Source organism: Pieris brassicae, chromosome 11, assembly GCF_905147105.1.
Source record: "Pieris brassicae chromosome 11, ilPieBrab1.1, whole genome shotgun sequence".
NCBI classification, from domain to species: domain Eukaryota; kingdom Metazoa; phylum Arthropoda; class Insecta; order Lepidoptera; family Pieridae; genus Pieris; species Pieris brassicae.
Window position 1 is genome coordinate 8,452,402 of NC_059675.1, and position 24,380 is coordinate 8,476,781.

The following is a 24,380-nucleotide window of genomic DNA, read 5'->3' on the forward strand; positions in this document are numbered from 1 at the left end:
CCTCCTCCGCAAATATGTGAAATAAATCAGGGCATCCAAAGATTTACTAAAATATATAATAGATTCAAAACGTTACTTCTACGAGTTATCAATTTTACTATCAACGAGTGTTAATTGCGCTTCCTGTAGATTCTATAAAATAAAAAAGTAATAAAAACGACAAGGGACACTCTCAATACCAGAGAGTGTGCGTTGCCGGCCTTTAAAGAATTGGTACGCTCTTTTCTTAACTTAAGGGCAGCTGGTTCAGTCACACAGTGGTGGTGCGCGGCAAAAACTGTCTTGAAAAACGCTCAGTTGTGGAACGGCAGACGTCGATGTGATACGGGTGGGATTTCGTATTCTGCCTCGACGTCCAGTGATAAAACTCAGCTGCAGGTATTAATCGGAAAAACTCCTCTGAGCACTCTCTATGGTAAATGTGGTAGAAGATGCAGAGTGAATACGCATCTTTAGACAACGCCAAAGGATCAAGCCGCTCGGAGAAGGATTGGTCGTCGACGATTCGAACCGCTCTTCGTAGAATACGGTCAAGTGGAAAAAGCTGGTTCTGGGGAGCCCCCGCCCAGAGGTCAGAACAGTACTCCATGTGGGGCGCGCTTGGGGTATTTGCGCTTTATACAGTTGCAAGCTGTGCCCGGAATTAGGTACCGTCCACGTCCAAGTAAGATTCCACGTAGTAGAGTTTCGACTTCAGACACAAGTTTGTTCCGGTATTCATCGACAACTGGATCTGCTTCATGATCATATATCAATCTAACTATTTCAACTATTTGTGTAAGGCAAGCCGGTTTCCTCACGATATTTTCCTTCGCCGTTCGAGCGAATGTTAAATACATAGAAAGAAAGTTAAGTGCACGCCTTGGATACTGAACCAAACATTAAAGATCTAATCTATGTGAATCAATTTATCAATTAATATGATACGATGCGATGTTAGTAATACTTAGAATCGCTTAATAGTTACATTACATATTTGGCAAGATTACTGTGAATATGCTATCAGGAGATACGATATCGGTTTTTAACGATAACTTTTTCAGGTTACACAAATAAAAAACGTTTAGTTGTAATGTGTCACAGCTATGAGTGCTATTAAGGAGTTCTTTAAGGAGGAGTGCCAACTCCATATGGTTGGTTTAGAATACCAAAAGCCATCTCATTTTTTTCTAAGCGCTTGGCAAAATACGCGCTCACCAGTGCCACTTTTAATATGGAGAATTCTGCTGTTCTTGACTTCTGTAGGCATCGTCCTTACTTCCTTTATAACGTATGTTTTAAGCCCCATTTCTATAGGATTCTGGTTTATATATCTGACTCACTGGGGACTACTTATGATGATGCTTGCAACTGGATTTGGAGTAGGAATCTCAGCTCGTTGTTATTTTTATGGGCCAATTGGTGAGTGTCTTTTTGTTAATAGATTCGTCAATATATAATTTTCTGGAATCTATATAATTTTTGTGAAGTATATTATAGTTAATATTTTTGCTATTAACATTTTATTGTGAGTTACAATTATATAATGATTTATCAATACAAAATTAAATTGTACTATAATATATCTATAATTTTAATTACCTACTCGAAATAAAAAATACTACTTATTATGTAACGGTATTTCTTATAATTATGAATTTCAACGGTTTTGCTAATCTTTTTTTCTCAGGAACTCAATTCTCCCTGCCGTGGTATATTAAAACCTACTGGATTTTATATAACATCTCAGTACCGCTGGCTTTTCTCATCACTGTTTTTTACTGGACATTACTATATGAAGGTAATATATCTTACATTCTAGAATCATTATTGTTCATTATAAATCTATTTAGAAATTAAAATGCATTTTTCATGTCCATGCTTGATGTTAGGTAGCCAAAATAATACCTTTTTACACTATTGTTAAACTCAATATTATGAAAGTTTTCATACGTTTTTTGTAACCACTATCGGTACAACTTTCAGAGGGCGTAGAAGAGGAAGTGAGTCGAGGTCTCGACATAGCCATACATGGAATTAACTCTCTTGTAATGTTTCTTTTACTACTCGGCTCGTCACACAAAACTCGAATTGTACACGTAGTGCATCCCATCATCTTCTCCTGCATCTATGTGGTATTTAATCTCATATACTACATCGCCAATGGAACTAATCCGTAAGTACTTTTGTATATAAGTTTATACGAAATATTATTCACTAGCTTTAAAGTCAATTAAATTATTTCTCGCCTGTTCCAATACTTATCCTGACTAATCAAGACAAAAATAAGAGGGGACGTAAGGTGTTGTTTAACATTGTTAAATGTGACTTACGAGAATGTTTTTGCAATTCTATAGCGGGAAATTTGGGATACGATGTGGGGTCTTTTTAAGTAATTAAATTTGTTGAAACAATGTATGCATTAATGCATTACTGTGAGCTGCCATTGTCATAATATATCAGGTTTTATAAAATAACAATGTCAAAGCATAATTAGGCTAGAACCGTTAATAACAGCGCCATTGCTCCGACTTATATATATTATAAAGTTTATGTACGGTTCCTGGGTAACAGGATGCTTTGAATAAAATAAGATATATTTTAGCTCTATATTTATCACTAACAACAAAACAATAACTGCTATTTATTCTATGCAGTGAAATACTGTGCTTTTAAAATGCTGAAGACAGTGCCCGCGTCTGGCTATACTCTTAGGCTGTAACTCCGACGATTTAGATAATCACCACGCTTAAAAACCTAAAAAAGCTTAGCTCGGTCAGTTCCATGAAAAGTATAACACCATATTTCTTTTACTTACGGGAGAAATGCCGCAGACCATAGCAGGAGACCCATAGACTAATGTGGTGGTATTTGACATTGCGCTGCATCTTAAAAGTTAAACCTTGCATTCTTACCACATCAGTCCTGCTCCAAATTACAATGAATTTAATTAATCCAAACCAGACAAAATATTGAAATAACTAGCTAAAAAGTACCTAATCTTAAATTGATCTAATCGACGCCGAACGGTCTAAATAGAAGAATTATTTTTTATTCTAAAATCAACGAGTATTAACCTATTCAGTATTCGGTTTAATGTAGGTCACGTGTATTTAATTGATTCACGTGTTTATCCTTTATGAATATTGATAATATAAAAATATACTGGGAGATTATTTATTTGTGATTTCTGTTGTCTCTTTAACTCGTATTTATGAACGCAGAACAATAACTTTGTATTAAGTTGTCCGAATGAGTTAATAATTTAAATTTTCTATTAATTATATTAGTAATATTAAGGTAATTATTATGCTTAATTAACTTATATATCATCTACTGTCAAAATAAGTAAGCGAATACAAATAAATCGTGATAAATCCATGTTTAATGCTATTGTGCGAAATATCGTTTAAAAATAAATGTCGAAACAAATTGTTAATTATTAATGTCACCTTGTAAAACATAAACCACAATAAATATAAGGAAAATTAAACTTATATTATATTATAAATACAATCGTAAAAAAAATCAACGCTTACTAGAGGTGCATTTTACCCTAATATATACTCACTCGATTTAAATTTACGAACTTTTTTATATAATACATATTTACTTCCCGTGAAGGTGTTAAGTAACTTGTGTGCGTATATATATTATAGGGCAATACTTGTAACTAGTATGAATAAGTTCATACTATTTATTTCTGTTAACAACTTTTTGTATTATGTTTACCTATAGCAATCTTATGCCGTTGTTCAACATTATTTCTTTGAAGTTTATCTGCATTATCTTCATTCCTATGATTTGTTCAGTGCTGTATATAAATTCCTCCAATTAATGGCTTCAGTCAGGACATGTAACACCGTCTGTATAAAATTTAACTACTTATCGTATCCCACTTTGCCTTTGTTTCAGGTTAGGTGACCCATACATATATCCTGTGGTATATTGGGGCAACCCGGGGACTGCGATACTAGTGATATTTATAACACTCTTACTGCTAGTAAGCTTGCACTTCGTTACTATTGGAATGGCGGCAGCACGAGACGCCATTGCCAACAAGATTTTGCGACCTTCAGTTACGGTCCACGCTCAGGAGGACATTACGTTGAGGACCAGAGGGGAAGCGACAGTTTAAGCTGATCTACGTCCGAATAAATTAGATTTCAATATGTTTCTTTTAGTCGCTTTATACGTGTGCACAGATTTAATTAATAATGAAAAATGTCTAGAAAAGCCTGCATGCAGCGTTAATCCTAAAGATAAAATACTTCTTCAATTGAAAATTTATCCATATTTTGATATGGATCAGATTTGTAATTTGGTACATTATCATAAGCAGTTCTTCAATAAGTTTTATGATAACTTAATTATATGTGTAATAAACTTGATACATTAGCAGTAGAAATATTCCCATCGATTTTGTCCCGAATATTAACTATATTGGTAGATGTTTGAATTTGAATAATGTATTATTTTATTCATTTACTCCCAATCATGTGTTTGTTATGTATACGTAACAAACACACTTTTAATTATAATTTAATCCACGGTTTGTTACATACGTTTTGCAATGTTCCGTAGTCATAAATAATTGCGCAAACTCGTCTGTCGAAAGAGAAGTTCAAAATGTCAGTCAGTAGAACAGGCCGACGTTCAATACTTTTCAAATATAATGTAAAAAAAAGAAAAAAAAATTGATTTAGAAAACGTCACCTAAAGTTAGGTTTTATTCACCATTGTATAATGTTGCTGTTTCATTCTTAACTTGGACTTCCAGTCGTTAACTAAAAGAGGCTTTAAAAATCATATAAAAACATAACAATAATTTCACAATATCTATGCAAGTCATAAATATATCAAATGTTTATATTCATTGCACGAATAATACTTATAATATTTTATATATTTTGTATAATACATATTAAATGTTACACAATCTCAAATTCCTCAAATACCTCTATGAACTAAGTAAGTATTAATTTTATATTTAATTGTAATACATTCGCAATCCTAATACGATTAATAAGGATTATTTTAAATTCCTTTACCATAAAGATCCAACTACTTTCGTACTACAACGTGATAGTATTACAACTTAGTCTGCATTTGTTGACATTGAGTCATGAAATCCAGTTCTGATATGCTAAAGAAAGAATTACATAAATATTTACCAAGAGGGCTACGGAGTGACTGTGCAAAATGCAACCTCCGCGTAATGATCAGACTACCGCGAAACGCTCAACAAAGCGACGTGCCTACCGTAAATTTAATAAACCTATAAACGGAAGTTATTAAGATCACTCAATTTAATTTAACACAATTTTCTCGTATTTTTTATACGTCCAACCTGTATTGACAAGTGATAAATGATATCGATGATAAGACACTCTAAAATGTATTCGCGTTGTGAAATTATTATCTCACTACTTGGTCATCATTGAGTTGAGATGAACATTTGAAATGCTATTGTTGTAAAAAGTGAAAATGGTGAAATATTCCAGGAAGGGCTTATCGCTCTCTGATTTGTGGGTGCTCTCAAATGAGAAATTAAGTGATTTTTACCTCACGTCATGGCAAAAGGGAGAGTCTCCGATACCTATGCTAGCCATGAGGTTTATGCTGGCAGCTGCGGCGGCGGGAATCTTCGCATGGTCTGTCTACTCTGGAGCCAGCCCGTATTGGTTTATATTTCTAACAAACTGGGGAGTGTTATTGGTTTTTCTAATGACACTAAGCGGGCTAAGCGTATCACTCGTCGCTACTTTTAAAAACCTTCCAGGTTTGATTAAATCTACTTATATATTACACTAATAAGGTACACGAAAAAGGGCAACAAAATTAATACATAATATTTCTTTTAAATTTTAAATACTACAATAATAAACGTACATTGAATGTGAGACGTTTACCTATTGTAGAGTTTATTTAGTTGAACGCGATTATCTCAGAACTTGTTTTGATATTTTTTTACTTACTTCAGAATCGAGAGTATATATCAAGGTGAATCTGTTTTATTTTATCCTAGGATCACAATCAAAATTAGTGGATAGTTACGTTCCACGTTTAGAAGCATCTATGTAAAAGTTTAATTATATCTATTTACCAGGTTTATTTAACATAGTAGAACATTTCAAGGATTCACCTTTAATTTTGCCCATAACAATCATGTATCACCGTCAAGGCTAGTTAGCGGGATAAAATATAAAAAAGGAGACAGGCGGCTTTTATTTAAGGCTCGCTACAGTACATGAATATATAACAAATCATTCGACTATTTGATTAATAACGTAAAATTGAATGTTCATTATTATTTATTACATTAGGCACTATGGAATTCTCATTTCGGAATTCAAAGTAACGTAAATCAATTAAATAAGCATTAATTAAATTTTAAAATTCTTTTTAACTTATAAAATATAGCATAATATAATTTTTCCCAGCACATGTATAAAAGATTTTTAAATACAAATTTAGTTGATAAACGTAAGTTAAAATGAATTTTGTAATTCTTACTTTATTGTAGAATCAAAAATACATCATGAACCATTAAAAATAAAAATACGTTTAAAAATCTACTTGTACTTCAATTTTTTCTAAATAAAATCTTTATCAGTTTTTAAAAATCCAAAAACCAGCTTTAAAGTATAACCCAGGACGCAATAATTTACCGGTTTTTTAATGTTGCTGAGAAACCCACTTTTACTTCGCGATAGAAAACATTACGAAACGTTTTACAACAGTCACTGCTCGATGACACCCGTAATCGACATAATGTTTACTTGACCTTGTTATGTAAGTACCTTTTATTGTAATAGACTCTACCAACTTGAATTAATCCAGATTAAAAACAATATACATTTTTATTTACCTTTACATAGGTATGCTGCAGTGAATGAATAAAATATATTAATGAATTAGTATTTTTTGTGAATTCGCTTTTGTAACAGCGTCGAGATTTTTATGAACAACTTCTGAGTATACAAAATGAATAGGAAACTGAAAACCGATAACGCGGTAAAGTTGACTTTTCGCGGTATACCTAGGCTTTTAAAGCTTATGCTACGTGGGTTATAACTTGTTCACAGTGTAAACACCCTTTATCCAGCCATTCAGCTTCCCCCACTGCGGGATTTCAACTGATATTGCTTATTAGTTATTACTATGCGACGAAGGCATCATAGATTGCGTGATAGTCGCAGCCTCGCAACCACGAACATGGACCCATAATTACCAGTCTTTGTGTGATGAAATACTTCGTAGCTTCGTTTATACTGACGATATGTTTTACAAATATTCCATGCCACATACGTATTTTGATAAAATAAAACTATTATAATATGTAGCTCTATATTCGATTTGAAATAAACCTAAATAATAAAATTCAGAAAAGGTAAACGTACACATTTTATATAGTAACAACAAAACAATTATTTTATTGACTCGAAAAAGCTAAAGCATTCGATGCGTCGAGGAAATAAGTATTCGTGTCTCTGTTCTGTTTCTGTTTCTCTGTCTGTTTTGATAAAAGTTTTATTTAAATGTGTAGTAGTCGTGTAACCAACATTCATTGACCTCAAACGATACGAAGAAATAATAAGTATGTTTCGTGTTTCAGATATCAGCGAAGGAAACCTACCATGGTATGTGAGTACGTACTGGCTCACTTACAACATCGCACTCATCATCTCGTTAATGATAACAGGACTTTACTGGATCCTTCTTTATAATCCAGGTAAAGTATATCAATACATAATGTAAATAAAAGGATTCGTTCGGTAAAAACAATAATAAACAATTAAATAAATTGATTGGAAATTGATCAAAATAATATATCCTGAGCTACCAAGTTTTAAACATAAATACGTCTTGACTCTATGGAGGCTGCCAAGCACTAAACGTAATATATGATTATTACCTCATAAAATTTTATCAAGCTACTAAACAATCGATTGAAATTGATTCTAAGAAAAATGCTTTTCAATATCAAAAAGGTTGTCGGAATTCTGAATAACCCACAGAACCTCCAGAAGGTAAAAGTTATCTAATAACCAATCGTAATATTGTTTTTCTCAGAACAGGATGAAGAACTTGTTAACAGCTTCTGGCTCGACCTATCAACGCATGGCTTCAACTCCTGCATAGTGTTCAGCGAATTCCTGCTTTCAAGGACACCTCTTAGATTCGTACACATATATCAACCAATAGCTATAGGGCTATGGTATTCGATATTTTCTGGCATATATTATGCTGCTGGAGGTACAGACAGGTGAGTATTAATATTTACATATATTCAACTTGGCGTCGGATAATTATTTGAATGACCTCGGAAATTATTAATTTCGATGATCAGCAATATCAAATTGCTGATAGTATCTAAAATTAATAGCATTTTAAAGTGGGTGGCAATCACTAGGTCTGTAGTATAAAGGCGTCTATACCATAGTTGTGTTGTAGAACCCATCCAGGCCAAGCTAAGCTCGCCAAAACAGCCCGAGCTGAGCTGGAAAGGCCGTTAAAGCCAACAGCGAGATTCCTTACAAAAAAAACTGTGTAGTGGCTTAAGCGTGCGACTCTCATCCCTGGTCGTAGGTTCCATCCCCGGCTGTGCATGACCAATGAACATTATGTCTGCATTAGCACTCGCTTGACGGCCTTTGTCACATGGCTTTATTAGAAAGAACAAATGATCAGGAAACAGATACAGGAATCTGAGCCTCGGATCTAAAGGTGGCGGTGGTCGCCGCTGGTTTTTAAATTCTATGATAATTATTTTAATACAATATTTTGTAAAAATAATTCAAAAGAATTACCCCAATGAGTATTTCATCCATTTTAATGCGAAGGTTTTCGTCGCCGTATATATGCACATAAATTGCGATGACCAACTGCCACGTATTTGATATAAATATGTGTTAATTATGTATTTAATCCTAATTAAAAGTACGCAACAAAATATTGTACACGTTAGATTAAAATAATAATTAAGACGGCGAAAGCTGGGATTTTCACTTTTCACTAGCCAGAGTAGGTATACTTTAGCCTACTATGAAGGATTAACTTCTATTTTTCGTTAGCTAAGTATACTAACGACAAATAGAACACGCCAGTATATGTATAACTATTACTAATCTTTTAAATATCTATTATTAATGACATTTTATAATAACAATTTTAATGATAAACTTAGTAATTAGTCGTTGTTAGTAATGAACGTGAGTAAATCATGCTGAATTCGATTATTTGCTCAATTGGCCAGAAATGAGTCGTATTTATTTTACAAAATTTTGACTTGTGTATTGCAAATCGTTTAAAAAACTTCCCCTCAATAATTATTGTATTTATAACTTTCAGCGTTGGCAATCCATTCATATATGAAATATTGGATTGGCGGCAAACAAACCGATCCTTGGCTTTGGTTGCTGCAGCGTTGGCAGCGCTAATCGTGCTTTACGCCGTGATGTGGGGTCTAACTATATGCAGAGACAAGATTTCCGTAGCTATCATAAGGACCACAAGTCTAGACCTACCGTTTACACCGCCAGATAGAATTTCTGGTGCCGTATAGTTTAAGAACCAGTTTTTAGATTTATTTTATCTAAGTATGGTAAGGTTTATGTTACCTAATTGGTAATTTATTACTTGTACTTATTCCTCGCAGAAAAAAACAAGACTTTTATTTTCTGGTAAATTGCGTTACATTAATATAAGATGTCATGGATTGACTGTATTTGACGCTATTAATATTAATCATTACTAATGTTTATAAACTTTGCTCGACAGGCTGATGTTTTTGTAATGTATTAAGCAATACAGGTATTGTGTAAGAGGCTGATGTCATAATAATGAACACATGTTCAGTATATTTTAACTATGAATATGTAAATAATGAGTAATGACTGACTACATAGTTAAGATGTGTAGCTACATTTAAACCCCAAATTTTACGTGATCAAAAGTGTCAATTTTCATACAACACTTAAAACATTCTCATTAATTATTCTGGGTTCTCATTAATTATGCGGAGTGTCAATAAAGCTATCTAAACAATTTGTGACAGCGGCAACCTTCATTCAATTTCGTTTAAAATAAGAAATTGGTAAAATGATAGAGGTTTAAGAAACGTTTTGTGAGATAGCTCGGGGCATATTTAATAATATTTCTGGACAATTACGCAACATGCTGCAGCGATCATGATCATAGTTTGTTGTACAAAAATGTTTTGAATTAAAGTTCCCGAATCAGTTCACTTGCGAATAATATTTTTAGGTCTATACTTACTAAAAGTAATCGATAAATCTGGCTAAGTTAAGCATCGAGACCAATACAAAACAGTTATAGAAATCTTCATTACACGTTCAGAAACTCTGAGAGTATGTATTAATAAAAAGTACAGTACGAATTAAAATAAAGTTAACGTAATTGTTTATCATTTGGTTTATATATATAATATTATAATGAAAAGGTACGTATGTACTAAATTTATAGATATTTCTGCGAAAGGGCAAATAACTTGTTTTATATGCCATCATCTATACACATGGGCCGCGTTGACCGCCACTGTTAGAGGAGTAGTAAAAATAATGATCACCCATTATAGGAAGCTATATTTAACAATTATGTATATGCGTGTCCCGAAATCAAAAAAACTCATATCATTTCTAACTTATGGTTTAAGAAAAGTGTACATTTCATTTCGTTAATGTACTTAATTAGGTATTTGAAAGTCATAATGGTAGAATATATGTAATAATTGGTGTACCGAGTACGATTTTTGTATATTAAAGACACTTGTAGCGGTTTTTGTGCGTTTTATTTCGAATTCTTGTGTTAGAGGGTTAGTAAAAAAATATGCATTTTTACAACATTTATTTATAGCAAACTCGCATAAACACAAAGCAACCAATTAATACAAAATAAATAACAAGACTATAATATGATATGTGACTAAGAAATAACAGGACTCAACGTCTGTACTGTGCGAAAATACAACTCTAAAACAAATTTGTATATAATAACAACCTAGTGTGTAAAATTTATAAATATAATTTTAAATTTAGAATGCTCTGCTCCGGGTTTTCTACGACTCTTGAATTTTAAATATGGTAAATTTATTGCCTTTATTAAATACTTTTCGTCAAAACCATGACCATTTGCCGAAAGTATAAAAAATTACTTTATGTGTATGTTTTATTAATATTTTATACACATTTTTCAAAATATCAATAAGTAATACCAATCCGCAACAGAACATTAAAATACCAATATAAAAAGTAACAAAAGTAATTTAGGACAACAGTCTCAAAAAATAAGCCGTCTTACACTCAAGTCAACATTTCCAAAAATATATATTTTCTTACGTTCTAATGTAATGTAATGTAGCTAAGTATTAATTATAGTATAACATCGATTGCGAGAAATTACCAACGTTTAAAGTTACCTTTGTACCTAGAAGACTAGTAGGTCCATCCATTGGTAAAAACTCTTATTAATTGACTTAATTAAAATTGTGTCCTATACAAAATACGACGCTTATACTAAAATTACTCCAAAAATCATGACACAGATTCTTTGAATGAATAATGTATCTAACATAAAAGTTTAAAAAAGGCTATAAAAATCATTCATACAACCATAGGTAAAAAATTACCTCATCAGTCTCAATACTGTACGTTTTCACCTAACGTTATATTGCACTTAAGGTAAATTATTTCATAAACCAGCAAAACTTTGACTTAAAAACATTGTACATACTTTCAAACATTTACAATGTTAAAATTACAGAGATCGGTTATTGGCTCCATTACAACTTTATCTAAAAATATTTATTGAGCAAAGCATCTCCTTATTAAAATCCTATACTATTAATATAACCATATTAAGTTAGCTGAGGTTAGTCACAAGTGACGTTTTATACCACCAACGTACCCTGAATTTGATTTAATCGCATTATTACAAATATCCGAGCCATTATAAAGTTTGTGTGAGATATTCCTCCATATTGGGTCAATTATTGAATTCACTAATAACCAAACTGAAATATTTTTACGTACTGGTCATTCCAGTCGCTATAGAAACTGTTTAATTATTCTATGTAATTTAATGGTAATTAGGAAAGGAAGTTACCCTAAAGTGGAAAGAGCCCTTAATTTACGACAAAAATATTTCAATTAAAAAAAACCTCTAGTATTGCACACCAAAAGTACATTTTTAATATAATTTTGCACCGAGTATAGTTAAATATTCAACATCCACCTAGAGTTTCGCTGGTCCAAATATGGCAAAGAATTAAGCCTTAAGCTAAGATTTAGAGTCCAGTGCTTCGATTCAGCTAATTTGATTGAAAATATAACAGTTATAACAAAAACAGTTCATGCGAGCCAATTTCGTCTGCACCAATAGCGTATATAACATAGGTTCTAAGAACAACACCTAACTACCGCTGCCATGATAAAAAAATATTTGTCATGTTACAAATGGTTACCTGTTTGAAGCTAGTATTTTCATTTACCTTAAAACAAATACCAAATCCTTTAATCTTATATAAAATCGATGTTTTATATGATACAGAATACATCAAGGATAACTAGGAAATTCAAATTAATGTATAAAATCAATGACGAGTTCGGGCAGAAAAACAATTTGTGAACAACAACGCACGGAATTATAAACACTGTCCTGAAAATGAATTAATATAATTGTATGCAAAACGCTGTGTATTGGTTATCCTACAAAGCTTACAAGGGCATATCTCCTTACCAATTCAAAACAATCCATGAGATCTTACTATACTCTGACGTCCTAACTAGCAAAATCTTTCTCTTCGTACCTAAACGTATCAAAAAACTTTCTTCACACACAACATCGCAATTAAATTTTGAGCACCTTTTTAGTATTAAGATTTTTCCTCTAAAGTCCTCGTCCATTAACAAAAATATGGTAATATTTTTTCTATACTCGAGCGATAGAGACGCAATACCAGTACTCGTACATCGTTACTCACAATAGCTATTCCACTTAATCGAATATTTCGCATTCAATACCTCCGTTCCGTACCTTTATTGAGATTTACAATAATTGTAAATAGACAACGATTATGTATGCTTATAAATACATAATTATGAACACCTTTATATGTTATTCTTAATAACTTTTCTACCATTTCATAATGTTATTTGCTTTTTTTTAATTAAAAAAATCAAATCTATATGCTTAGCTATCGGTGTCTTTTTCCAATTGTTGTAAAAACCCCAGACAAATAAAATGCCGATTTTGAATGTTCATTATTGAAAGTGAAAGAGTAACGGCACGGGCACCGAGACGTGAGACAGGTAACATTATTTAGACAAATGTAATTAAGCCCCAAAGTCGATATTGGAATTACAAATTCGGCAGTTATTGTATTGTATTCGGCAATACAGTAATGACTTCTCGCGGAGTTAGCCTTACTATCTAGCATCTCTATCGCAACCTGAACCTCAAGAAATTAGATGAAAGTATTAGTATAAAAAATCTAGTTTTTAGTTTCATACATTTAAAATAATTCTTAATAATATATACGATTTTTAGGAAAATCGCTCATGTGAGTTCTTCACCACTTAAAAGCAAAACTCTGAATGATGACTCGTCCACTGCATCTGTATATAGCTCCTCCTGTATCAATATGTTTCAAAATATTAATAAAATATAGAAGCCGCGATTACATCAAATATTTTGTAATATTTTGTAAGTGTAGATATTAATGTATATATTACTAATAGCCGACATTAACACACAAGGTTTTTCGACACAAAAAATTCAAACTCGATTTTTTTTACTTTGACAATGCTTTAACCTTTATATGTTACATAGTGAGGGTTAAAACGCGGATGAGATTTAAATATATACAAGTGCGCTTTAATTACGGTTTTTCTACACCCTCTTAAACATTGTGAGTAACCTCTTAGACTTAAGCGCAAAGCTAATATGGACATAGGCTAACACATGCCTCGATGGAAAATAATATAATAGAACTTGGTGCAGATGATTATCGACCTACGCAGGACGTCCCAAGACTATGGGACATGAAGGGAAAGTACCTAAAATATCATAGATAGGATATTTTGCTGACTTTATTTTATTTTGAAAAGTAAGTATTATATGCATTCAGTGATTTTCAAAACTTTGTCTCGTCTGGGAATCGAACCGCCTCTAATGTGAAAGAACCACCCCTCATTTGTATGATACCAATCAAGAGAATGGACAAGAATAAACATTCTTCTTAAGTAACAGTATTTTTGTTCTGTTTAGGACATTCGTACTTCAAATATTCTCACACGAGTAAATAATTTTACAGTTTTCTTTCAATAATCTAGGCAGCGCTATTGCGTATCTGTAACTGTTTAAACTACCAATTGTAATGACTAATGACGTAATTCGCAAAAAAAATAAAGCACAATTACTTAATCGTACATTTAACTTTAGACGTTTATATACGTCGTAATTAAAATAGACCAATCAATAGGAGAAAATAACCAAATTCAATTGATCACTGACCTGCGCAAGATGCACGGAAGGTGCGTCCAACATGAGTTCCGAATCCAGTATACGCTCGGACACACGTACTGCACTGCACATCTGTCTGCAATACGAAAAATCAATCAACAAATATTTTTTCTTCAAAGACCAAAATTTAAAATTAAATATATCAAACTCGGTGAAGGTGATTATCAATTCGGCAAGAGCTTTTAATTATTTTTTTTATTATGTTCCAATAAAGAATCTTCAAATGTTCCTATCACCGAATTGAGAGAAAATTTACTTACTCGCTATCATCATTGTGGAAGACACTGCCATGAAGGAACAGATCGCTTCGCACAGTGAACACATTACTTTCTGATCCTTCTAACTGCTCTACCTATAAACATATGTTCTAGTTAGCTTTGCTAAAAACAATATTCATACAAATTCTATTGAATTATACTTCTTTCCACTAATTCATATAAATAGAATCACTCCATATCTTGTGTTTGTATAAAAGAAAAGCACTACTACATAGTAGTTTGAGCGTGGGTCTCATATCCCTAAGCTCATAGATTCGAACCCATCCGTTCGTGTCCGTGGAGGCATCCATCTTTTCTTTCAATTTTACACTAGCAAAGGCAAACATCGTGAGGAAACCATAATGATTTAGACCGAAAAATTTACGTGTATCACGCACAGAAGACTGGTCACTTAATTGCCTAATAAAAAAAATATCACGAAACAAACAAATGTCTGAGGCTAAATGTCTTTTTTCTGGTGTTTTTATTTGACACATTCTGTATTTTAAAAAAAATCAAGTTACCATCAGGTAACATAAAGGTATACAATGGGAATATAGATATAAATACCTGAACATCATCTTCTAGGACATAATCATCGGAATTGTAACCCGCCTTCCGCAAAGGCCACGTGCAATGCGTACGCGCCGCATGATCATCCCTTGCTTCCTCCCCAGTAATTACTAAATCATCAGGACCGGTCGTCAACACGAAATCTCTTTCTCCTTCAAAATGGGATGTAATCACTAAGTCTTCTCCCTCTTCCCTGGCCTGAATGACGAAATCATCAGCAGTTGTTATCACAAACTCTTTGTCGCCGTGACTGATCACCAGATCTTTCCCCTCCTCCGGATACGTCACAAAGTCTTCACAACTTCCAGGACCCAAAAGTGAATCCTTCACTTCCCCAGACTTTGGTGGAACGTCCGAATGAACCATCCTCGTATCCATTTCGGGTAACGCAACAGACTGTTCATCCAACAAATTAATTTGATTTCCTTCCCAAAGTTCAACCTGGAATTAATTAATGGTTTAGTAGACTGGCGTTCCATCTTAGCATAGTGAATTGGGCTCAAAGGTGTTACCATGAATTTTTGTCCAGTTTTTTTTAAAAGACGCTCTGGGTCACTCTCTACATTACATGCATTTTGTTTTCTTTTTACTTTTGTCTGAAATAAAATTAATTTACATTAATAGAATAATTAAAGATAAACACCGTGTCATGGATTTGAATAAATACCGTGAATTTATCAGACTTCTTCACTGGTTTTCGTAGCTTTGCGTTTATGTCACATGTGTAATTATCTTGTACCGCATTAGATGTGTCTTCTGAAATAAAATAAAAATTATATAAGAAAAAACATCTTGATAAATTTCATTAAATATCAACATTAAGCCTTACAGCCAGACAAGGTTCCAGCCCTCATAAAAGATTATGGTTTAGGAAAAATTAACAAAGCTAGTTAAGGATAGTGTTGACCATGATAAATATTTCCTTATATGTGAACATATTAGGTATGTACGTATACCATACCTGAAGAGTATGCCAATGTGGATGACATAAAAATCATAATTAGTATAATTATGTAATTGAATATTAATCATGTCATTCATGTTTCATGTCTTTTATGCAAACTATTTTGTAACACTTGAACCAGAACTTAAGGAAATGGAAATAAAGTGTTTATTATTACTTTGTAAATTTTGCGAAACAGCTCTTCGTGCCCACAAATCGGGATCTGCACTTGTTCGCAACGCACACAATCATAACATCTTAATATATTACATTGTTTAAATTTTCAATAAATATTCTGATAGCTTTCTATAAGTCAACCATTATATAATCATTTCAATATAAGGTTTACCTTACATAAATACAGTCAAAACCGTTTACGACGAGATGGGTTAGAACAACATCGCGGTTATATTGAATAAAATCAAAGATCCCGACGAGTAAAAGTATGGTAGGTGCTTAATAACAACGTCATCAGCTGTTACGACTATAGGTTTTTACGACCAAATATGAGTAGTGCCTTCGTGTCCTTCATGTCGTTATAACAGATTTTGACTGTAACTAAATGATGTATTTTTACAACAATATTTAGCGTTTACCTAATGAGTGATGCCTAGACTCGTGGTCGCGCAAGTGTTCGCGTCGCAGAAACGCTCGGCCGCATTGCACACACGTATGACGACGGTCGCCAGTATGACGCCGCGAGTGACGTAGTAGCTTGCTCGCTGTGCGAAACGACCAGCCGCAATTCTATCAAATGAAAATAACAATAGAGGGCAACTAAAATCTCAATTTGGAAGTTAATATTTAATATATTGTGCAACTTGTAATAGCAAAGTGCTACAAATACGAAAGACAATATTTCAAATCTTAACTATGCCATATCACCCCTAATGTTTTTCATCAAAGTACTACAAATATACACACATAATTTTCAACATTATTATGAGTAAAGTACCACGAGAGTAACAAAAATACATGCAGAAGTAATTGGAGCCATAAAGTACGTTTATGGTTAAGGGATTTATAGGCTTAAAGAATGAAGACGTAACAGCAAACAAGACAATTGTTGAAATAAATACATGTTCTTTCGAATTTCTCCAATAAGGAATCACAGCCATAGACTCACTCATAAATGATAGCACTTAACGGAAACTAATTAAACATACCGGGTAAGTGCAATGATAGGGTTTGGCACCAGTGTGCGCTCGGCTGTGTTCGCGCAGGCGACAAGCGTGTCGGAACACGCGCCCACACTCTGGCCAAGGGCACGCGAAAGACGCACGCTCAACATGCGAACGCTTGTGCGCACGTAGCCCAGATGCCCAAAAGAAACGACGCTCGCAAACGTCACAACTATTATCAAAAAATAACTTTCTTTACTATAGTTAAAATCTTGATCAATAATTAGTTTAATTATTAGGAATGAATACGTTTCTAGTTAAACTAAGCTAACAAGAGACATTAATTTTATAGAAGGATCGTAAGCCTAGAGTATTTGCTTGATACCTAAATTAATAAATAATGATTTAGTGCACCTTGCTTTCACTCTACAAAATTCTACATGTATGCTGTATTTCTTATATTCTTCTTCCCTCCTGGATTGTGAATGGTGCTTAATATTCCTGCCACTGGCCATACTTAGTTGAACCACACCATATATTAAGGTCTACTAAACTTAAAAATGTTTTTGTGTATATTATACTTATACTTGTATAAACACCAATTAAGTACACTTACTTAAATCCTGCATCATCTATAGAGTGATCTTCATTTATATGTTTAATAAGCTCTTCTTTCACTAAAAACACTTTATGGCAGGTTACTTCTAATTTACTTGAATTCTTAACAGGACATTCAAAAACACTTGGTCGTGCAATCCTAAATACTTTATTATGAGTATTCTTATGTTTCAATAATTTTTCTTCACTTAAAAACACCTTTACGCAATCTCCCACATCACACTGAAATAAATTTAAACTCCTTCAGGTATTAGCAAATTCAAAAATCAAATGTTCAGATCCAGATTAGCTTGCTACATAAATAATGTTTGAAATAAATGTCTGGTGACTGTCACTTACAGTTTGACAGTATAATATTTCTATACAGAGTGTTCCAAGACTATGGGACATCAAGGGAAAGTACCTTAAATATCATCGATAGGATATTTTGCTAAAAGACTTTATTTTATTTTGAAAAGTAAATATTAATATTTTTCAATGATTTTCAAAATTTACTTGTCTCGTCTGGGAATCAAACTGGCACAAATTTAAAAAACACCCCTATTTTTTGATACCAATCAAGAGAGTTGATAAGAAATAATAATTCTTTTTAAGTAACAACATTTTGTATGTGGGTGCGGAATTTAAAAAAAAGTATTAAGTATTTCCCTTAGTGTCCCACAGTCTTGAGATGCTCTGTATATTATATTACATCATTTGTTAGTTAAATGTTTAGGCATTCAACTAAAAGTCTCCTCCTCCTCTCTTTTTTCTAGTGAAGGCTGTTACATACTAGCCCGAGTTCTGGTCAGCCTATACGACAGTTAATAAACAAAAGAGTATCTCTGGCTCATGATGTCGTAAACATATTTTAGCTTTTAGGACAGACAACTAAGTTAAGCCATATTGCCATATTAACACTTTTTATAAAACTAGTATTAGTAATAAGCAATCATGAGCAAATTATGAAGTTTATGTTATCCATACCTTGTACTTAGTTCTACTTTGGGAAATGCCATCAATAGAAAACCTCACAAGTTCATTATCTGAATGGACTGTTTCTGTTCTTTCATTAAATGTCTGTGGAATAATGGAGCTGAAATTTATCTTCTCGGAAGAACAAAATTCTTTCAGATGCCTACCTAAAATAAAATTCATTATCTCTACAATGGATACTTGACTAAGAATAACTACAATTTAAATTGAAAAAATTCTTACAGTTTCCAACAATAAATGGATTTGAATCATCAATAAATGCCAAGCAGACTTTATCATGAGAGCTATCAGCATTTTGTTTAATTTTCTTAAAGGGTATATTCTGAAAACAGAGTTTTAGTAAAAACTGGGAAAATAATAATATATACACATAAAATTAAACTCTTTACCTGCCCTTTGGAATGTCTAATCAGAAAAGAGTCAATGTTCAATGACGGCTGAATATCTGTTATTTCTACAATATAAAAAAAAAACAAATATTATAATGACAAATGCTATTTATTTGAAATTTGACATTTTATTGATTAGGTTGGGGTTGAAATTACATTTTAAAAAACAGTTCATTTATAAATATACACCATCTTGATCACATTGCTTTTTTCTATGTCTAAAACTTACCACTTCCTAAATCAGATAGAGAGAATATACTTCCAAAATTCAAAGTATAATTAAGCAATTGGTTATAAATTGGTTAGTTTTTAGTTAGTGAAAGATATTTGTTTAACTCTAAGAAAATCCCTAAACATAGAAATGATAAAAAGCTGAAAAATTTGTATTAATCAATTAGTTGTTTTAAAAAAAATGGGCATACCTGATTGGATAGGAATCAAACAAGTTTGTTTTGGTTCAACTTCTGAGAGGTCAGGGCTCTTAATTTTGACATCATTGACTTCACTAGAGGTTTTCATATTGTGGCCTTTTATTGACCCATTTTTTTGGTCATTTTCTAGCAATACACTTGCGTCGACTGGCTTTTCTCTAATTAAGTCAAGGTCCTTGTTGATTGATTTAAAAGTCTTGGGGTTTCTACGTAATATGTTTGGCTTTTGAAGTCTTTTTTTTTTACTTTTATCTTGACACAGGAACATTATATCTTCATTTGGCCGACAAAGAGTAATAAATGTACGCTGAAAGTACATTTAATATGCTTATAGCTTGTATTCATGTAGTTAAATTATGTATTTATTCGACTAATACGATAATCAGGTAAACTAAATTTTTATTTTATCATTCGTTTTTGACATATAATTATTACGTTTACCTTCTTTCTGCAACATTTAACACAATTTATCGTGTTCTATAAGATTTACTACCGATAAAAGATATTTTTAACAGGGTTTCACGCCGTGAACTTCGATGTAATATGGTAACAATACATAATCATTACAATTTAAAAAAATAAATTTACAATTAAACTACAGATAACAAGTAGGCATTAATTAATAATTTAATAAATATTTTTATTTGTAATGACTTCCGATATAGTTTCTACAGACTATATACATTTAAATTTTGAATAAAGAGTGTACATAGGTAATATAAGTAAGACACTACGATATACAGAATCCACATACAATTAAATAAATTGAAATTAAATTCGAAGCTAGGTACTGAGATTCAACTCCTAAACTTAATCAATAATATAGATAAATCATCCAACTGCAATGTAAGGGTTTTTCCAAAGTTATTGAGATTTTATTACAAACTCTTCGTTCTTTGCTTAGATTTCATAATTTACTTGTCAACACTTTGTGTAAAAATTGACAATAATAAAATATATCGTCGATTTGATTTTATAAGTCTGCTTTTAAATCGTATTTATATGTTAATACTATATTGTATCTGTGGATCATTGCTATTAGCAGTTAGTTCAGGCCATAAATTAAAAAAAGTTCGTATAGAATATTTTAGGTTATAACTTACAACTTCTAAGTTTTATTAACTTTAAACTTTCATTATTAGAACTTTTAACATAAATTGCATCTAAGAGTAATAATAAAAATACTATGGAGTTAACTCTTTTCGATGATGTGGATGAAACAGATATATCATGCAGAGATAAAATTCAGCTACTATTACATGAATTGAAAGAGCAAGATGAGGAGTATATGGAGGTAAATCTAATTTCAATAATAAATTGGTTTTTGAAAAGTTTTTACTAAATAATAAATAACGACTAAAACAAGTATTTTATATGATTCTTTTGGAGTGAGGATAAATGTCTCGAAAACTCAACATGAATTGTGTATCAGTTAATTAAAATATGTTTTATTACATAGTTACTTGTAGGATTGAAAGAAAAAATGATAATATACTGGCATCAACCTTGGTATCAAAGAACTGGTTGGCTAACTAGGAAAATTGAGCAAAATGAAGATGAACATGAAAAATTTCGGACTGATAAATTTACCTTAACTGAATGTGAGCGTGTGCATAAAAATTGGTTAAAATTCGTGAAGGTTAGTTTATAAGTTCAGTATTATTAATATGAAATGTCAACTTTTCAATTTTAATAAAGTAAAATTCTAATTTAGAAATTTCAGGTACCTGATCAACCAGTGAGGTTAGCAAGATGGAAAAGTAAAGGAAAAAGTAAAATAAGTAAATTTGGACCAGAGGAATATGTGAGACGTTATATCATTTCCTATCTTGCTAGAGGTCTAGAAAGAAATCTCCACCAAGTATTTCAACATTTTAATGTATGCTATGGTACACTTAATAAGGGACCATATACAAAACTTGAAACAAAAGTAATACAACTCTGTTATTACCATTTTCCTGAAGATGCTGTACAGTATGCTTCTCGATTATTATGTAGAGAAACTAGAGGAGTTCAGATGAAGATACATTTGGATTTTAAAGGTATATTTTTAAAACTTTTCCTTCTCAATAATACTGTAATTAGAAAATTGAAGAGTTTGTTTGTATATTAATTAATTTGATAGTGCACTTTTGGTGGTACAGAAAAGTCTAACATTATTGGCTAACAGCAATTAAAAAATGTAAAATTTTCAGATAATCTTAGAAAGAAAAGACCTAAAGTAAGATGGAACTTGGACAGTGCAACAAAATTTTTAAAATTAATCATGAAATTTACTGGTCTTCATCTTGAAGAACTAAAATATAAAAAAATTGACAAATCTATTTGGGTAAAGATGGAAGATGAGATGGATAAAGATGCTAAAACATTACATTTTTTCTGGTACTATTATTTACATGTTCAAATATTTGTAAAATTAGACCTAAAACTTAAGAAAATCAAAAAGAAAGTCATAAAAGTGTAAGTAGCTTGAATTACCACTTTAATTCAAATGATTTATATATTTGTTATTTTGTGTTTACACTAATATATATATAGACTAATATATCAGTTCTTCACATATAACAGTAAAGTGAACATTTAAATTTTTAACTTGTTTATATATATAAACTACCATAAATGCATAGTAAAGTAAATGTAAGCTATTTAAAACTTAATTAACACTTAGGGCCATACCTCACCGAGATGCCATGGCGACGTGGCCAGCGACGTTACCATGGCTACGTCTGGCGACGCAGGGACGCCAGACGTAGCAAATCGCGTCGCCAACGCATTCAGCTCTGTCTCGACAGTCAGAAATGGACAAGGAAATGACTGCACTGTTATTATATTACTTCCAGTGTTGCATAAAGATGAAACGAAAAAAGATAAAATTATTGGCTACATCGGTTTGTATCAAACCGAAGCCAACGCGGTGTTTTTCTCAAACTCTAAAGATTTGACCCTGAAGCATGTTCAATTATCTGAGCATGTCACTAATATCATTTGATGAATTATTGAGTTTATGTCGGTATCGCGGCGACTGAATGAGTGACGTAGCATACAAACACGTGCAAACAACTGGCGACGTCGCCAGGTAGCCAACGTAGCCAGAGTCGACCGCTTCGCATGCCGCGACTGGCTGTAAGCGCGGCGTTGCCTAGCCGAAGCCGAATTGACGTACAAGAGCTGCTGATATGCTTTGGTTATATACGTTTGGTTGACGCCTAGTTGACGGCGACGCCAACTGCGATACGGTGACGATCCTTTTCCGAGTTGATATGTGTGCTTTGACCTTTAACCGGCATACATCTCAATAAGAACTAGTTGGCGACGTCGCTGGTCACGTCGCCATGGCATGTCGGTGAGGTATGGCTCTTAAGTCTAATTAAAATTTAGGTAATGCTTTTGATAATGATCAAAATGTCTTAGCTTTTATCATCTAATTTAGGCCAAATAGAAAATTAGTTATAGGTTTAGTTAGAATGCAGTAGTAGTACAACTTGTGAGGAAAAGTAGCTCTTTACCTTTTTCTGCGTGTTTGTGTCGTATTTTTTATCAGATCTTTATCTAGGAGCCCCAATGCAAAATAGTTTGTCTAGTATGGAAAGTAGTGCAAAGCGTATAATATAGAAAGTAAATATTTGTAAAATAATTAAGACCATTTTTTAAAAAGTAAACCACAATTTGAGAAACATTTTAAATACTTTACATAACATAATAAATTAAAAAAAAATATTCTAAAAAACATAACGCAAACGTATTCGTCTACCCCTCACTAAATCTCACAGAGAAAATTTCACATTAGACAAACTATTTTGCATCGGGGCTCCTATACTGCTAAGTTTTGGATCTAATGTGTTTGTTTTGTTCAGTTAGATTACTTTTAGAGCACTAGCAACTTCTGTATTAAGTACTGAATAACTTGTCACTTTAAAAATTCTTTCAGAATCGAATCATATCCATATCGAGTTTGGACAGATATCAATTGGAAAGATTTAGTGCAACATTTTCCTGATGGTGTAACATCTGGCTTTTTGTATAATATTTGTGTCCATTCTGCGATACAATATAAAAATTATTTAAAAGCACCACTTCATGAAGTTCTTGATTTTGTAAAGGAGAAAATTAAAACTTCAAATAAACGCCTTAAAACATTAACTTTAAATAATGATGGCATGTTAGAAGTTGTTTGTTACAATAATTCAAAACACAAAGAAATTAAAGAAGAGAAATATTATAACAACCTTTTATTGATACTGTAATCACATATAATAATAGTCATGGAAATTGTCTAGGAATTTCCTTTTTGAAACTAACAAAAATAGTTCATATAATTCTAATATTATTCTTGTTTTAATTTGGGTTTGTAATATTTAGTAACATGACTTAGCCCCAATTAAAAAGCATAGAAACCTCACTATGCTGTACACAAACGAACGGATATGTTGATCCTTTATTTTCTAAGTAGAACCTGTGTTTAAAATGATTACAATACAATGTTTTGTCCTGTGGTTGGTTAGCAGTAGGATCATTTTTTGTAGACAATTTCAATAGATGAAATATGTAGC

At 32.3% G+C, this 24,380-nt stretch overlaps 4 protein-coding genes across 10 annotated transcripts; 3 read left to right on the forward strand and 1 right to left on the reverse strand.

Moving 5' to 3' along the window:
• The first annotated feature begins 1,052 nt into the window (after window positions 1–1,052).
• Window positions 1,053–5,620, forward strand: LOC123716741 (protein rolling stone-like). The gene is made up of 5 exons (XM_045672625.1): window positions 1,053–1,401; window positions 1,670–1,780; window positions 1,966–2,155; window positions 3,895–4,950; window positions 5,484–5,620. The coding sequence occupies exons 1-4, from the start codon at window positions 1,086–1,088 to the stop codon at window positions 4,115–4,117; spliced, it is 840 nt and encodes a 279-aa protein (XP_045528581.1). The 5' UTR covers window positions 1,053–1,085; the 3' UTR covers window positions 4,118–4,950; window positions 5,484–5,620.
• LOC123716742 (protein rolling stone-like) lies at window positions 5,218–10,781 on the forward strand. Of its 2 annotated transcripts, none has more exons than XM_045672626.1 (4): window positions 5,218–5,761; window positions 7,598–7,714; window positions 8,056–8,248; window positions 9,334–10,781. In XM_045672626.1, the coding sequence occupies exons 1-4, from the start codon at window positions 5,467–5,469 to the stop codon at window positions 9,545–9,547; spliced, it is 819 nt and encodes a 272-aa protein (XP_045528582.1). In that variant the 5' UTR covers window positions 5,218–5,466; the 3' UTR covers window positions 9,548–10,781. The 2 variants fall into 2 exon arrangements, with proteins under 2 accessions (XP_045528582.1, XP_045528583.1); XM_045672627.1 differs by lacking the exon at window positions 5,218–5,761 and adding an exon at window positions 5,784–7,468.
• A 1,586-nt stretch (window positions 10,782–12,367) lies between these two features.
• On the reverse strand, window positions 12,368–20,437 carry LOC123716740 (zinc finger protein 69-like). 3 transcript variants are annotated; one of them, XM_045672624.1, is made up of 14 exons: window positions 20,272–20,437; window positions 19,822–20,137; window positions 19,400–19,464; window positions 19,233–19,332; window positions 19,002–19,156; window positions 18,034–18,257; window positions 17,463–17,649; window positions 16,893–17,043; window positions 16,021–16,109; window positions 15,866–15,949; window positions 15,351–15,794; window positions 14,784–14,875; window positions 14,515–14,599; window positions 12,368–13,632 (listed from the first exon to the last, which is right to left on the reverse strand). In XM_045672624.1, exons 2-14 carry the CDS (start codon window positions 20,096–20,098, stop codon window positions 13,558–13,560), a joined length of 2,028 nt encoding a protein of 675 aa, XP_045528580.1. In that variant the 5' UTR covers window positions 20,099–20,137; window positions 20,272–20,437; the 3' UTR covers window positions 12,368–13,557. The 3 variants fall into 3 exon arrangements, with proteins under 3 accessions (XP_045528580.1, XP_045528579.1, XP_045528578.1); XM_045672623.1 differs by lacking the exon at window positions 20,272–20,437 and having other exon boundaries at window positions 16,021–16,106; window positions 19,822–20,259; XM_045672622.1 differs by lacking the exon at window positions 20,272–20,437 and having other exon boundaries at window positions 19,822–20,259.
• A 422-nt stretch (window positions 20,438–20,859) lies between these two features.
• Window positions 20,860–24,380, forward strand: LOC123716097. 4 transcript variants are annotated; one of them, XM_045671648.1, is made up of 5 exons: window positions 20,860–21,124; window positions 21,290–21,469; window positions 21,554–21,872; window positions 22,026–22,290; window positions 23,759–24,089. In XM_045671648.1, exons 1-5 carry the CDS (start codon window positions 21,017–21,019, stop codon window positions 24,072–24,074), a joined length of 1,188 nt encoding a protein of 395 aa, XP_045527604.1. In that variant the 5' UTR covers window positions 20,860–21,016; the 3' UTR covers window positions 24,075–24,089. The 4 variants fall into 4 exon arrangements, with proteins under 4 accessions (XP_045527604.1, XP_045527603.1, XP_045527606.1 ...); XM_045671647.1 differs by having other exon boundaries at window positions 20,864–21,124; window positions 21,545–21,872; XM_045671650.1 differs by having other exon boundaries at window positions 20,869–21,124; window positions 21,545–21,872; window positions 22,026–22,212; window positions 23,759–23,868.